Source organism: Gymnoscopelus braueri, assembly GCF_963280865.1.
Source record: "Gymnoscopelus braueri genome assembly, chromosome: 1".
Lineage (NCBI taxonomy): Eukaryota > Metazoa > Chordata > Actinopteri > Myctophiformes > Myctophidae > Gymnoscopelus > Gymnoscopelus braueri.
In genome coordinates, this window is record NC_137603.1 from 2032679 (window position 1) to 2048391 (window position 15713).

General features: G+C 38.1%; 1 protein-coding gene across 1 annotated transcript; it reads left to right on the forward strand.

Annotated features, from left to right (window-relative positions):
* The first annotated feature begins 79 nt into the window (after window positions 1-79).
* On the forward strand, window positions 80-14939 carry LOC308086677 (low choriolytic enzyme-like). Its single transcript, XM_080430316.1, has 10 exons — window positions 80-192; window positions 1978-2008; window positions 2763-2831; window positions 4740-4901; window positions 6387-6504; window positions 7280-7458; window positions 8904-8985; window positions 11005-11126; window positions 12532-12600; window positions 14750-14939. Exons 1-9 carry the CDS (start codon window positions 121-123, stop codon window positions 12579-12581), a joined length of 885 nt encoding a protein of 294 aa, XP_080286442.1. The 5' UTR covers window positions 80-120; the 3' UTR covers window positions 12582-12600; window positions 14750-14939.
* The last annotated feature ends 774 nt before the right edge of the window (window positions 14940-15713 follow it).

Sequence of the window (15713 nt, forward strand, 5' to 3'; positions counted from 1 at the left end):
AGACAAAACAAGCTTCCATATAAGGACAGAATCGGTTGGTCTGTGAGGTCTATATAAACGCCCTGCCGTTGATGTGAAAACAGACAACCCGTTCCAGAGTCCCAACATCAAGCATCCACCATGTTGTCTCTCCTCCAGGTAGCTGTGCTCATCGGCGCTCTCTGCTGTCCCGTCCATGGCTTCGTCATAAAGGTAATGATTCTGATAACATTTGAACCCATTAAGACCGGGAACGCATCTGTGTCGTTTTTTGGATTTATTTTGGGCTATTCAAAAATAGCAGATCTACAAGCTCAAAGCCCGGCACCGAGCACCGAGCGCGGCACTATGAGCTTGAAGATCTGCAATTTTTTGAAAAATCGTGAAAATGTGTGCAAATCTTTGAATATATATATTTTTATTAAGCGAACATGTTTAACTCAAATCTTTTCTTCTGGGGGGATTCTACTTATTTTTTACTTATGCTATAATATCAGTGGTTCTCAAACTTTTTCATGTCAAGGACCTCCAAAATAATATGTATTTGTCCACGGGGACCCCCATCTCCAAATAATTAGTTCCAGGGACCCCCCAGAAGCAAAGATTTGAGTTAGAAATGTTCGCTTTAAATAATATATAATTCAAAGATTTGAAAAAAAAAATGTTCAAAATGTGTAAAAAAAAAAGAAAAAATATCAAGATTGGCAAAAATGTTAAAGATTTGCAAAAAAAATTGCAGATCTACAAGCTCATGAGTGCCGCGCTACGAGCTTGTAGATCTGCTATTTATTTTTTTAAAGTATATAAAATAATGGTTAAAGTGGTTAAAATCTAAAACGACAGATGCTTTCCTGGTCTTAATGTGTTAATAGTGATATAATGTGATGGTAGCATTTAGTCTATTTTAAATTACACACCATTTAGTTTTAGTCTATTCTAGTCATCTGAAATGGTTTAGTCTTAGTCTAGTCCAGTACTCCTACTTAAGTTTTTTTCTTTGCTTTACTGGAGTATTTTAAATGTTCTGTACTTTTCTACTCCACTACATCTCAGAGACAAATATTATACTTTTACTCCACTACAATTTTTTTAAATCTTGAGTTACTAGTTACTTTGCAGATATAAATTATTATATTATAAAACATACATTAACCACTTCAGCCCTATTTTATACTATTTGAAAATAGCTGATCTACAAGCTCACAACGTGTCGCACCGCGACACGTTGTGAGCTTGTAGAGGCTATTTTCAAACATTTTAGTACTTTTACTTTTGATACATTAAGTATATTTGGATACCAATACTTTGGTACTTTCACCCAAGTAACATTTTGAACGCAGGCCTTGTACTTGTAATAGAGTATTTTTTTATATTGTGGTATTGGTACTTTTACTTAATGTGAGTACTTCTTCCACCACTGGTCTAGTATTAGTCGAATTAAATATCAAAATATTATTAAAATATGATATTATTATTTTAATCTTAGTTTACAAAATGAACAGTGGATGGTAGGGTTTCCTAGCTCACCCACACAGCACTATTCTGTCTTCTCTTTCCTAAGAAAGAAGTCGCATACTGTCACTGTTTGTATGAATATCATTCATGTTGTGCAAATCAATCAAATCAATCAACAATTATCTTCATCTGAATCCATATTCTCATGTTAAATCCTACTTTCAAGCCGTAGGATTAGGCCGTATATATTATATGTACTTCATCGTATGTATGTTGTGTGATACAAATAGCCTTCTACTCAAACATTTAAAAAACAACAACTAGCAGATCTAACACCACTATCTGATATGTTGGCTATTAGAAAAAGAATAATTATTTATTTGAAAAAATATATATATATATATTTGAAAATGTTAAAACATTTTTGATATTTTATTGTTTGTGTGTGTGTGTGTGTGTGTGTGTGTGTGCGTGTGCATGTGCGCGTGTGTGTGTGTGTGTGTGTGTGTGTGTGTGTGTGTGTCTGTGTGTTTGTCACTGCAGGCATCCCGTGAGATGAGTGATGAAGGCCCTGGTAAGCTAAGCTCTTCTTCATATTATGTTAAAATGGATAATATGGGTAGTAAACTGTAGATGCATCTCATTGTATTAAAAAAATGTTACTTGAGTAAAAGTTCAGAATATACCAAGTGCTTTTTAGTACTTTTACTTTTGGCACTTTTGGTATTTAATACCAAAAGTAACAAAAGTAAAAGTACTAAAAATGTTTGAAAATAGCAGATCTACAAGCTCTCAAGGCTTCATTGGGTGATGGGTGACTAATTGATAGTTTTGTGCAAACTATTGTACGAGTTCAACTCAAATCTTATGGGGGTCCCTGGGTCGTCCCTGGGGGTTTTCTACTAAACAACATCTCAGGGCAAATATTGTACTTTTACTCCACTACAATTATTTGAAAACTTTAGTTACTAGTTACTTTTTACTTTATAGATTTTGATATTACAAAACTTAACCACTTCAGCCCTATATATTCATTTCGGCCTTTTTAAAATAGCAGATCTACAGGCTTGTAGATCTGCTATTTTAAAAAGATGTTTCATACACTCGAAAGCTTGTGAAATGGGACATTTTTGCATAACAAGTACTTTACTTTTGGTGCTTTAAGTACATTTTGATGCCAATACTTTTGTACTTTTACTCAAGTACATTTTGAATTCCGGACTTTTTAGTATTTCTACATTGCAGTATTGATACTTTTACTTAAGTAAAAACATGTGAGTACTTTTTCCAACCACTGATATTAACTCCTTATATGGTCTCTTCCACAGATAACTCCACTCTGGTAGAAGAAGAGGAGTCAGTGTCCTCCAGGATTGAGAAGGCGAACGCTAACATCGGTACGTTCTCCTTCAATCAGGGGGTCCGGGGACCCCCTAGGGCACTGCTTCTCAAAGTGGGTTCCGGGGACCCCCAGGGGTACTTGGGGGGGGTTCCAGGGGGTCCCCATGCAGCTAAATGTGTTAATTTAGCGTCGCAATACTTTTTACCACTTTAACCTTTTATAGCCTACTTTGGGCTATTCAAAAAATAGCAGATCTACAAGCTCATAGCGCGGCACCGAGTGCCGCGTTATGAGCTTGTAGATCTGCTATTTTTGAAAAACGTGTGTGCAAATCTTTGAATATAATACTTTTTAAAAGACATTTGTAACTCAAATCTTTGCTTCATGGGGGTCCCTGGAACAACATATTTTGAGATGGGGGTCCGCGGCCAAATCCATATCATTTTGGGGGTCCTTGACATGAAAAAAGTTTGAGAACCACTGCCCTGGGGGGCCCTCAGAGTTAGTACAGAGGGGGGGGGGGGGGGGGCGTATGATAAGATAATTGTCTTACATTAAAGGGATAGTTCACCCAAAATGACTTTTTTTCTAAGATGAATTCATGGATATTTATTAGTTTTCAGTTTTTGTCTCATTCATAAGACAATAATTTGATGACCGGCAGCGGTTCCGGTAGGAGACACAAAGAGTCTCCTTTGTGTCTCCTACCGGGAACCACTGTCTACCGGTCCACTGGTCATCACATTATTGTCTTATTATTGAAACAAAAACTTAATAATATCCATGAATTCAAGTCTCCATGGAGTGACTCATACATATAGTCCATGAGCCAGAGCCCCAAAATTGAGCAATGATTACCTAAAGAGTGGGCAAAACCATACTTGTTTATAGGGTCAATATAAGTCAATAAATACATGATAACCTTTCCACAGGAGCAGCTTTTTCATATTTATCACACATTTTGTTATTTTCCCCATACATACATGACAGGTGAAACAAATCACAACATTTAAAAAAATAGTTATCATAATGAAACTTCCCCAGTTGATTGCTTACATGAAGACAATGATTTATCGTATTACAAGTTTTCTGAAATTGTATATTTAAATATGCAAATTCGGGCATGTTTTCCTATATAATGCCCAATTATTAACTATTTTTTAAATGTTGTAATTTTTTCACCTGTCATGTACGTATGGGGAAAATAACAAAACGTGTGATAACTATGAAAAAGCTGCTCCTGTGGAAAGGTTATCATATATTTATTGACTTATATTGACCCTATAAGGTGTGGTTTTGCCCACTCTTTCAGTAATGAAATCTTGTCTGGCTCATGGACTAATAGAAAAAAGGTAATTATTTGGGTGAACTATCCCTTTAACTATACTTGAACCTTACAGCATCCATATTCTAAGGAGAACTAATAGACAGAAATAGCGGATCTACAAGCTCACACCTTGTACTGTAGATCGGCTATTTCCTGCAAAGAGGTTTGGTGTAGTAGAGGGGGAAAAAGAGCAGACCAGGTGCAGAGTAAACACAAATTAACCACTTAAGCTCTATATATATTTCGGCTGTTTGAAAACAGCCGATCTACAAGCTCACAATGTGTCGCGATGCGACGCATTGTGAGCTTGTAGATCTGCTTTTTTCAAAAGGTTTTCATACATTTTAGACATAATGATAACTAGTGAAATGGGACATTCTGCATGATGAGTACTTTTACTTTTGGTACTTTTGGTACACTTTTGTGCTTTTACTCGAGTACATTTTGAATTCCGTACTTTTCACTCACTCACAGAGTATTTCTGCATTAGTAGTATCGACACTGTTACTCAAGTAAAACGAGTACTTTTTTCCCACCAATGATAGATTATGTATTTTAAATGTTGCTGAAAATAAACCAAACTGTTCTGATCGTTGTGCTGACAGAGCATTTATGTATCTCCCCCGTGTGTCCCAGGAGACTATGAGGACGAGGAGACGAGGATCGTGGACTTGGACATCGCCTTGCCGACGGGCCTGGGGAACGCTGACCCGTGTACGGGACGAACACGCAGCTGTCTGTGGCCCAAAGCCACCGACGGACGCGTCTACGTTCCCTTCACCATCTCCAACCAGTACGGTACGGATTCTGATATACAGTTCAGCAGTGGTGGAAAGTAACTAAGTACATTTACTTAAGTACTGTAATTAAGTAACATTTTGAGGTATTTGTACTTTACTTGAGTATTTCCATTTTCCAATACTTTTACTTCTACTCCACTACATCTCAGAGGCAAATATTGTACTTTTACTCCACTACAATTATTTGAAAACCTTAGTTACTAGTTACTTTTCAGATATAAATTATGATATTATAAAACATACATTTACCACTTTAGCCCTATTTTCTACATAGGCTGTTTGAAAATAGCCGATCTACAAGCTCACAACGCGTCGCGATGCGACGCGTTGTGCGCTTGTAGATCTGCTATTTTCAAACATTTTTGTACTTTTACTTTTGGTACTTTAAGTACATTTTGATGACAATACTTTTGTACTTTTACTCAAGTGAATTTTGAATTCCGGGCTTTTACTTGTAACGGAGTACTTTTTCATTGCAGTATTTATACTTTTACTTAAGTAAAACATTTGAGTACTTTTTCCACCACTGCAGTTCAGGCCCCCCAAATAATTATATGTGAACCAGGGACCCAAGCACTTTTACTCGGATAAATATTGTGAAAATAGCCGATCTACAAGCTCACAGCCTTGTGAGCTTGTAGAATGTTTAATAATTTGGACAATGTTTGACACTTTCTTATAGTATAGTTTTTGTTTGTCAACAAGCTATATTATAAAGATGTTGACGCAGTAACGGTCATATTTTTTCATATATTATTTTCATTTTAGAGGTATTAAAAAGGTCTCATACAAGTCATTAAATTATAACTTTATAAATGTGCATATACCCTGTGTACACTTATACTGTTGGTTTGTTGAGAGAGAAAACTATGTTGCACATTAAGCTAATCATCTGGGGACCCCCCAAAATAATTTGGGGACCTCCCTGGGGGTCCCCACCCACAGTTTGAGAACCACTGCTCTGTGACAACTACCAGTGGTGGAAGAAGTACTCAGATATTTGAGCTTGTAGATCTGCTATTTTCAAATAGCCTAGGTATAAAATAGGGCTAAAGTGGTTAATGTATGTTTTATAATGTAATCATTTATATCTGCAAAGTAACTAGTAACTAAAGTTTTTAAATAATTGTAGTCTATATTTGCCTCTGAGATGTAGTGTAGTAGAAGTAAAAGTACTGAAAATTGGAAATAATCTAGTAAAGTAAAAATACCTAAAGATTTTACTTAAGTACAGTACTTGAGTAAATGTACTTACGTAGTTACTTTACACCACTGGTAACTACACAACCCAAAACCCTACCAAAAGTGTCATAGTAACATTTCAACAGTTAAATGTCAACATTTAAAGTGGTCTGCTGTGGACCAATCAATAGGATTACAGAAGTGACACAGCCATTGACATTGTAATACGATGATAACGGTCTTAATAACATTGTATTAAGATTATTACAGTTTTAATAACATTGTAATAAAACCTTTCCAGCGGCCAACGAGAGGAACGTGATCCTCCAGGGTCTGAACTCCTTCACTCAGACAACCTGCGTCCGTTTCTACCAACGAAGAAATGAGAGAGCCTTCCTGAACATCCAGTCTCGCCAAGGGTACACACACACACACACACACACACACACACACACACACACACACACACACACACACACACACACACACACTCCAAAGGTGAACAAGAAATCACAAATAATTGCTCCATTGATTAGAAATTGATAATTCAAAAATCTGCTCCTCATTGACTTACGGTGAAACAGATCTCAAAGTCACTCTTTTAGCACGTAAACGAACACAAACAAAGTTGATTCAGACAATATAGAGCATCACCAAACCCACTACTGTTTGTTTTTTTCATAAAAACTATCTGTTGATTTTTCTATTTTTATTAAGAAGAAAACCCGGACTGGATCCACAGATATTTTGTGCCCCTGAGCAAATATTGTACTTTTTACTCCACTACAATTATTTGAAAACTTTAATTACTAGTTACTTTGTAGATTGTAATTATTATTACAAAACATACATTACCCACTTCAGCCCTATATACATTTTGGCCATTTGAAAATAGCCGATCTACAAGCTCATAATGCGTCGCGATGCGACGCATTATGAGCTTGTAGATCTGCTATTTTCAAATGATTCTTTTATACATTTGAAAACTTAACATGGGACATTCTGCATAATGAGTACTTTCTACTTTTAGTACTTTAAGTACATTTTGATGCCAATACTTTCGTACTTTTACTCAAGTAAATGTTTTAATTCCAGACTTTTCACTTGTAACAGAGTATTTCTACATTGCTGGTATTGATACTTTTCCGTAAGTAAAAACATGTGAGTACTTTCTCCATCCATCCCATACCTCAGGTGCTCCTCCTTCGTGGGTCGCCAGGGCAACGGTCAGCCCGTGTCCCTCCAGAGGCGGGGATGTATCTTCCTGGGAACCATCCAACACGAGCTGCTCCACGCTCTGGGCTTTGACCACGAGCAGACCCGCTCTGACCGAGACCAGAACGTACGCATCCTGCTGGAGAACGTCCAGCCTGGTGGGTCCTGAACACACACACACACACACACACACACACACACACACACACACACACACTCACACTCACACTCACACACACACACACACACACACACAACACACACACACACACACACACACACACACACACACACACACACACACACACACACACACACACACACAGACACAGACACAGACACAGACACAGACACACACACACACACACACACACACACACACACACACACACACACACACACACAGACACAGACACACACACACACACACACACACACACACACACACACACACACACACACACACAGACACACGCACACACACACACACACACACACACACACACACACACACACACACACACACACATAGCCTGGGACCAGACGAATCTGCGAGTGCAAAAATAAATGATATAGTCTGGTTACACCAGGCTAACACACACACACACACACACACACACACACACACACACACACACACACACACACACACAAGCACACACAGGATGTAGTTCCTATATGAACAGGTAGGGGCAGCGCTCCTCCCTGTTTGGGGCTCTATGGCAGTGGTTCCCAAACTGGGGGTCGGGACCCCAAGGGGGGTCGCCAAATTATTGTGGGGGGGGGGGGGGGGCGGGGGGGGGGGTGGATTAGCTTTAATGTGCTACATAGTTTTCTCTAACACAGTAAACAAACCAACATACAGTATGAGTGTATACAGGGTTTCTGCACATTTATAAAGTTATAACTTAATGACTTTTAAGACCTCAAATATTACATAAGAAAGAGGCGATCTACAAGCTCACAACGCCTCGCACTTGCTTGTAGATCGGCTATTTTCACAACATTTATCTGTGGAAACGAGTCAAACTAAATGTAATGCCTACAATTTCAAGTGATGGTCAGGGTGGGGGGTCCCCAGTTCAAATATGATTAATTTGGGGGGTCCCCAGTTCAAATATGATTAATTTGGGGGGTCCCCAGTTCAAATATGATTACATATGATTAATTTGGGGGGTCCCCAGTTCAAATATGATTAATTTGGGGGGTCCCAAGTTCAAATCTGATTATTTTGGGGGGTCATGGAATGAAAAGTTTGGGAACCCTTGCTCTAGAGGTACTGAAGGCTTTCAGGTTGTTTTTATTTGTGTTTCATTATAGTCTCTCTGGATTAGAACTACAAGAGGACCGGAACAAATCTAAACACTAAATCAAACAAAATATATACACCTACATCTCTTTCTGATACTTTGTTTGGATGGCACTTGCACGGCGTGCGCGTGCGTGTGCCTGTGTGCGTGTGCGTGCGTGCATGCGTGCGTGCATGCGTGTGTGTGCGTTTGAGTGTGTGTGCGTGTGTGTGTGTGTGTGTGTGTGTGTGTGTGTGTGTGTGTGTGTCTGTGTGTACGTCTGTGAATTCTAATCCATCTCATTTCTCCTCCAGGAACGGAGTCTAATTTCCGCAAGATCCGGACCAGGAACCTGAACACCCCGTATAACTACAGATCTGTCATGCACTATTCAGGGTAAACCGCACAATACATTTAATACATTATTTCACTTTTATCATGTTTGGGGTCATTTTATCATCTACTCAGGCTTTATGATAGTTTTTAAGTTGCTTGATTCAGTATTTAGATTTTTAATATTCATTTTATCAGACACCCCCCTTCCCATACAAACCCATTGTAACTTCAAACTCCATTTTAACCATGTTACATTCATCAGAAACACCCGTCCTTGGTTCTGGTGACTCATACTGCCCTCCTAATACGTGAGGGGGCCTTGTTTTTTCAATTAACTTTTTCATTATTTTTAAAATATGTTTTGCCGGAAAATTTAAAAAAATAAATACAATATATATTTTTTTTAAAATATTAATGAAAAACATAATCGAAAAAACACGGCTCCCTCACGTATTAAGAGGGCAGTATGAGTCACCAGAACCAAGGACGAGTGTTTTTGATTGATCTAACATGGTTAAAATGGAGTTTGAAGGAAGGGTAAAATTATATCAAATATCTAAATACTTAATCAAGCAACTTATAAACTGTCTGCAGGTGAAACACAAAAGCCTGAGTAGATGTTAAAATGACCCCAAACATGTTAAGCTTTTACTGTATAACAGGGATGATGCAACTCTGATGATGCAGAGGGCCACTATATTTCACACTCGCTCCAGAGAGACACGTTGCATATACTGTCAGGCCATTCTATGTCACACAAGTAGGAAAAATAGCCGATCTACAAGCTCAAAACACGTCGCAGTGCGACGCGTTTTGAGCTTGTAGATCTGCTATTTTTGAATTGGAATCCTGATTAGTAACAAATTCAAATGCATTTAGTTATACTTATGTTAACTTTATGAAATTAATTACAAATACATTGGACATAAAAAAAGACTAATTGTAGACTAAGACTAAAAGAAGAATGTTAATACTAGTCATTAAGCTACTAATATAGACTGAAGTAATGAAAGCGGGTCATGTTTACATGTTTAGAATCATAACAGCTGAAATCAATAATATAATCACTATTCTGATATTAACCTGAGGGCCACGTTAAGTGAAGGTGGGGGCCGCATATGGCCCCCGGGCCGCCAGTTGCCCAGGTATGCTGATATAATAACATGCTATCAAACCATAACTCTGTAATTGCAGCCATCTTTTCTGATTCTAATGAAATAAAAAGAGCGGTGCAGTAAATCAAACTCTAGTTTTAAAGAGCATAAATTAAGCCTGATTTATGCTCTGGTGATAAAGGGCAACGCTCAACAAAAAACACTTTTTTTTCTTCTTTATTTATAGAAAATACGCAGTCTTTTCCTTATTTTCCTTAATCGTCATAATCGTGTCCATGTTGAATTTTTTTTATGCATTTTAAAATATAAAAATAGCACTGTAACAACGCACAACGCACTGTAAGCTTGTATTTGTGCTATTTCCATTATTTTAAAGACATTTTGAGAGCATAAAATTGTTGTATTTAAGTTATTTGTCATATCTGACCGCTGCAATTATTGATTATGATCCTAAAAACGCAAACAGAAATGACATTTGCATTCATATGCTCGACGCCCAAAAAAAACGTTAATCGCAATTATTTCTCTGACAATTAAACGTCAACTTTTAAATGTCGTCACGGTGACAGCTCTAAGAATCGCTGTCCTATGATGCATTGGTTCTCAAAGTAGGGTGCGGGGACCCCCAGGGGTCCTTTGGGGGGAGGGGGCTCCAGAGGGGTCCGCAGCAAAATGTGTTTAATATAGCATCACCATTTTAACCAATTTAACCCTTTATACTTTGTGCTATTCAAAAACAGCAGATCTACAAGCTCATAGCGCGGCACTCGGTGCCGCGCTATGAGCTTGTAGATCTGCTGTTTTTGCTAATCTTTGAATCATTTTGGGGGTCCTTGACATGAAAAAAAGTCTGAAAAACGGCGCTATAATCTCCTCAGCCGACAGTAAACGTCATGTGACCGTGTGTGTGTGTGTGTGTGTGTGTGTGTGTGTGTGTGTGTGTGTTTTCTTCTCCCCGGTTTAGCACCGCCTTCTCCCGGAACGGCCGTCCCACCATCGTGCCGATCCCCAACCCCAACGTCCGCCTGGGCAACAGCCAGATCGACCCCACGGACATCCTGAGGGTCAACCGCCTCTACCAATGCAGTACGTACAGTATGGCTACTGTTCTGTCAGCCTGGGACCAATAATGATGATAATAATAATAAACTTCATTTATATAGCAGCCCCCTTTCATGACATAAATGCAGTGGTGGAAAAAGTACTCAAATTCTTTACTTAAGTAAGAGTACCAATACTGCAATATAAAAATACTCTGTTACAAGTAAAAGTCCAGAATTAAGAATTTACTTGAGTAAAAGTACAAAAGTATTGGCATCAAAATGTACTTAAAGTACCAAAAGTAAAAGTACAAAATATTTGAAAATAGCCGATCTACAAGCTCACAACGCGTCGCGATGCGACGCGTTGTGAGCTTGTAGATCGGCTATTTTCAAATAGCCTAGGTTTAAAATAGGTTTAAAGTGGTTAATGTATGTTTCATTATATCATAATTTATATCTGAAAAGTAACTAGTAACTAAAGTTTTCAAGTAAATGTAGTGGAGTAAAAGTACAATATTTGCCTCTGAGATGTAGTGGAGTAGAAGTAAAAGTATTGGAAATTGGAAATACTCAAGTAAAGTACAAATACCTCAAAATTGTACTTAAGTACAGTACTTAAGTAAATGTACTTAGTTACTTTCCACCACTGCATAAATGCAGCTCAAAGTGCTTTACAGGGTGAAAACTCAAACTAAAATAAAGCAGAAAGTGCACAATTCAACAACAAAGCAGAAATAACAAAAAAATACAATTTTCTGATCTGGTCAGGAGCGGAAATAACTTAAAGGAGTAGTTCACCCAAATAATGACTTATTTTCTATCAATTACTCACCCCTTGAAGCCTTGAATTCATGAAGATTTCTTTTGTTTTTGTCGCATTCCTGAGACAATAATTTGATTACCGGTGGAAAGATGCTAAGACTCAAAGGAGACTCCCGGAATGGCTTAGGAATGCGACAAAAACAAAAAAATCTCCATGAATTATAATATTGGGAAATATGATGCTATGAGGCTAACGCTATCATGCTATGAGGCTAACGATATGATGCTATGAGGCTAACGATATGATGCTATGAGGCTAACGCTATCATGCTATGAGGCTAACGATATGATGCTATGAGGCTAACGCTATCATGCTATGAGGCTAACGATATGATGCTATGAGGCTAACAATATGATGCTATGAGGCTAACGATATGATGCTATGAGGCTAACGCTATCATGCTATGAGGCTAACGATATGATGCTATGAGGCTAACGCTATCATGCTATGAGGCTAACGATATGATGCTATGAGGCTAACGATATGATGCTATGAGGCTAACGATATGATGCTATGAGGCTAACGATATGATGCTATGAGGCTAACGCTATCATGCTATGAGGCTAACGATATGATGCTAACGAGGCTAACGAGGTCTGACTTGTGATTGGATGCTCCTCCACAGGCACGTTTGACCCCATGATCCCCCCGAAGGAGGTGCTGGACCAGATATAAAACACTGATGGAATCAAAGGTCAGGACTGACATTATTCATTCATTTAACCCATTAAAACCGGGAAAGTAACTGTGTCATTGTAGTTATATGTTGTTTTTCAGAAAACTCGTAGAACATTTGTTTAAAACTAGTGATTCTCAAAATGTGCAGATGTACAAGCTCACAGCATCACAGCATCACAGCATCACAGCATCACAACATCACAGCATCACAGCATCACAGCACGTCACTCTGCTATTTTTGAATATTTTTGAAAAATCTCTTTTCTTTTTTTTACACAAATCTTCTCTTCTGGGGGTCCCTGGCACAAAACATATTCAGATGGGGGTCCGCGGCCAAATACAAATACATATCATTTTGTGGGTCGTTGGCACTTGTCTTAAAGGGTTAAAGGGTATTATTTGTGGGCACCGCCGTACCCCTTATTAACCCCTTATGCCTAAACACTGCTTTGGCATTTTGTACTATTTTGAAAAACATTGTAAAATAGTTCAAATAGCCGAGCTACATCCACACGTTGTGAGCTTGTAGATCGGCTATTTGAACCCATTAAGGCCTGAGGCCGATTCTTACTAAATGTCTTCTAAATCCTAACTGTTTTCTGAAAAACCTATGTTTCTATAATCAGTGGTTCTCAAACTTCTTCATGTCAAGGACCCCCACAATGACATGTCGCCTATTTGGCCGCCGACCCCCATCTCAAAATATGTTGTTCCAGGGACCCCCAGCCAGAGGCAAAGATTTGAGTTAAAAATGTTCGCTTTAAAAGAATATAAATATATTAATTTGCACACATTTTCGCAATTTTTCGAAAATAGCAGATCTACAAGCTCGTAGCGCTGCACTTGGTGTCGCGCTACAAGCTTGTAGATCTGCTATTTTTGAATAGCCAAAGTGTAAAATAATGCTTTTTAGCTCAAATCAAAAAATGACACAGATCCAGGTCTTAATGGGTTAACTATTTTAAAATAGTAAAACATGCCTAAAGGTTTTGTCATAAGGGGTTAAGGTAGCACTTAAGATAGGTCTATAATGCATTATAAACAATATGTTTAAAGTAGGGTAATGGGATTACTAGCGGGTGTAGAGTAGAGTAATGGGATTACTAGTGGGTGAAGAGTAGAGTAATGGGATTACTAGTGGGTGAAGAGTAGAGTAATGGGATTACTAGTGGGTGAAGAGTAGAGTAATGGGATTACTAGTGGGTGAAGAGTAGAGTAATGGGATTACTAGCGGGTGTGAGACGTTTTGTGTTGTTCATATTTAAAGCCAGTTCTTTTATTATTTTTATTTTTTCACTTTCCTTAAAGAAGTGGTTCTCAAAGTGGGGTCTGGGGACCCTCAGGGGTCCCTTGAGGGCCTTTATAGGGCAGTGGTTCTCAACCTTTTGCAGGCCGTGACCCCCCAGAATAATCATATTTAAACTGGGGACCCCCCACCCTGACAAGCACTTGGAATGTAGGAGTTGAGGCATTACATTTTCGGTTAGATAATTTTTTTTTTGCCTCTTTCTTATATTATTTGACAATTTGGCCAACGTTTGACCCGTTTTTATAGTCCTATAGTCAGTTTATTACTTTTGATGCAGTAACGGCCTTTATTTGATTTGATGTGTATTTCATGTGGGGAGGGACCCCCCCTGAAGGTCCCGACCCACAGGTTGAGAACCACTGTTCTAGGATACTCAGCCTAGAAGAGGCTGAGTATCAAAATGTGATGACATCGGTTTCACCAGTCAGACCTTTATGCAGATCTACAAGCTCAGCTTGTAGATCTGCATAGATATATATAAACACTAGATGACTCACCACTACGTTGCCACATGGCGGCCACCTTGCGACAGTCAGCTCGCTCATTCATAACATTATGTCTATGGTACATGTACTAAATAACCATAGCGTGCTCAATTTTCATCCGATTTTCAAACGGTTTGGTGTGTTGTAAACACCAAAGATGTAGTTATGATACTGCATACGTAATGTAATTTTCATATAAAATCCACGATTATAATTATTAGCACGCTATGGTTATTTCAATAATACATGTACCATAGACATAATGTTATGAATGACTGTCGCAAGATGGCCGCGGTTGAGCTACGCTTGCGACGCCCCCTTGAGCCATCTAGCCTTTATATATATATATATCTATGTGTCCCCCTACACAGATGTCTTTCCTGTCGTCTCCAGCAGAGGGAGCTGTAGGAGGAGGATGAGAAGAAAGAACATGTTGGCCTGATGGGATACGCTCTGATGTAATCAATATTTACTCTGTTTTCACTTCACTTGATTATTATGCTTAGATTTGAGCAAACATAAAAAAAACAATAAAAAAATGACTGTGGCAATATATAACAACCTGTTAATGTACATTTATTTATATCTCCAGTGTTACATATCATTATCTGTTGGGCATTTACTCAAGTACTGTACTTAAGTAACATTTTGAGGTATTTTTACTTTACTGGAGTATTTCCAGTACTTTTACTTCTACTCCACTACATCTCAGAGGCAAATATTGTACTTTTACTACAATTATATGAACTAGTTACTAGATATTGATTGTTATTACAGAACATACATTAACCACTTCAGCCCTATATACACGATGCGACGCATCGTGAGCTTGTAGATCTGCTATTTTCAAAAGATTTTTATACATTTGAAAACTGAAATGGGACATTCTGCAGAATGAGTACTTTCTACTTTTGGTTCTTTAAGTATATTTTGATACCAATACTTTTTTACTTTTACTCAAGTACATTTTGAATTCACGCGTTGTGAGCTTGTAGATCGGCTATTTTCAAATAGCCTAGGTATAAAATAGGGCTACAGTGGTTAAAGTATGTTTTATAATATAATGATTTATATCTGCAAAGTAACTAAAGTTGTCCAATAATCGTAGTGGAGTAAAAGTACTATATTTGCCTCTGAGATGTAGTGGAGTAGAAGTAAAAGTATTGAAAATTGTAAAGTTAAGTAAAGAAAATACCTCAAAACTGTACTTAAGTACAGTACTTGAGTACATGTACTTAGTTACTTTCCACCATTGGATAACGCTATTCCATCTTTTACACCAGATCAGAATGATCCTTTATTTTTAAGAGGAAACTAGTGAACAGGGATAGTTCA

Coding starts and splice junctions, on each gene's coding strand:
- LOC308086677 (XM_080430316.1), top strand. CDS start 121: ATGTTGTCTCTCCTCCAGGTAGCTGTGCTCATCGGCGCTCTCTGCTGT. Junction 8,986..11,004: donor TCTGTCATGCACTATTCAGG/GTAAACCGCACA, acceptor TCCCCGGTTTAG/CACCGCCTTCTCCCGGAACG. Junction 11,127..12,531: donor CAACCGCCTCTACCAATGCA/GTACGTACAGTA, acceptor GCTCCTCCACAG/GCACGTTTGACCCCATGATC.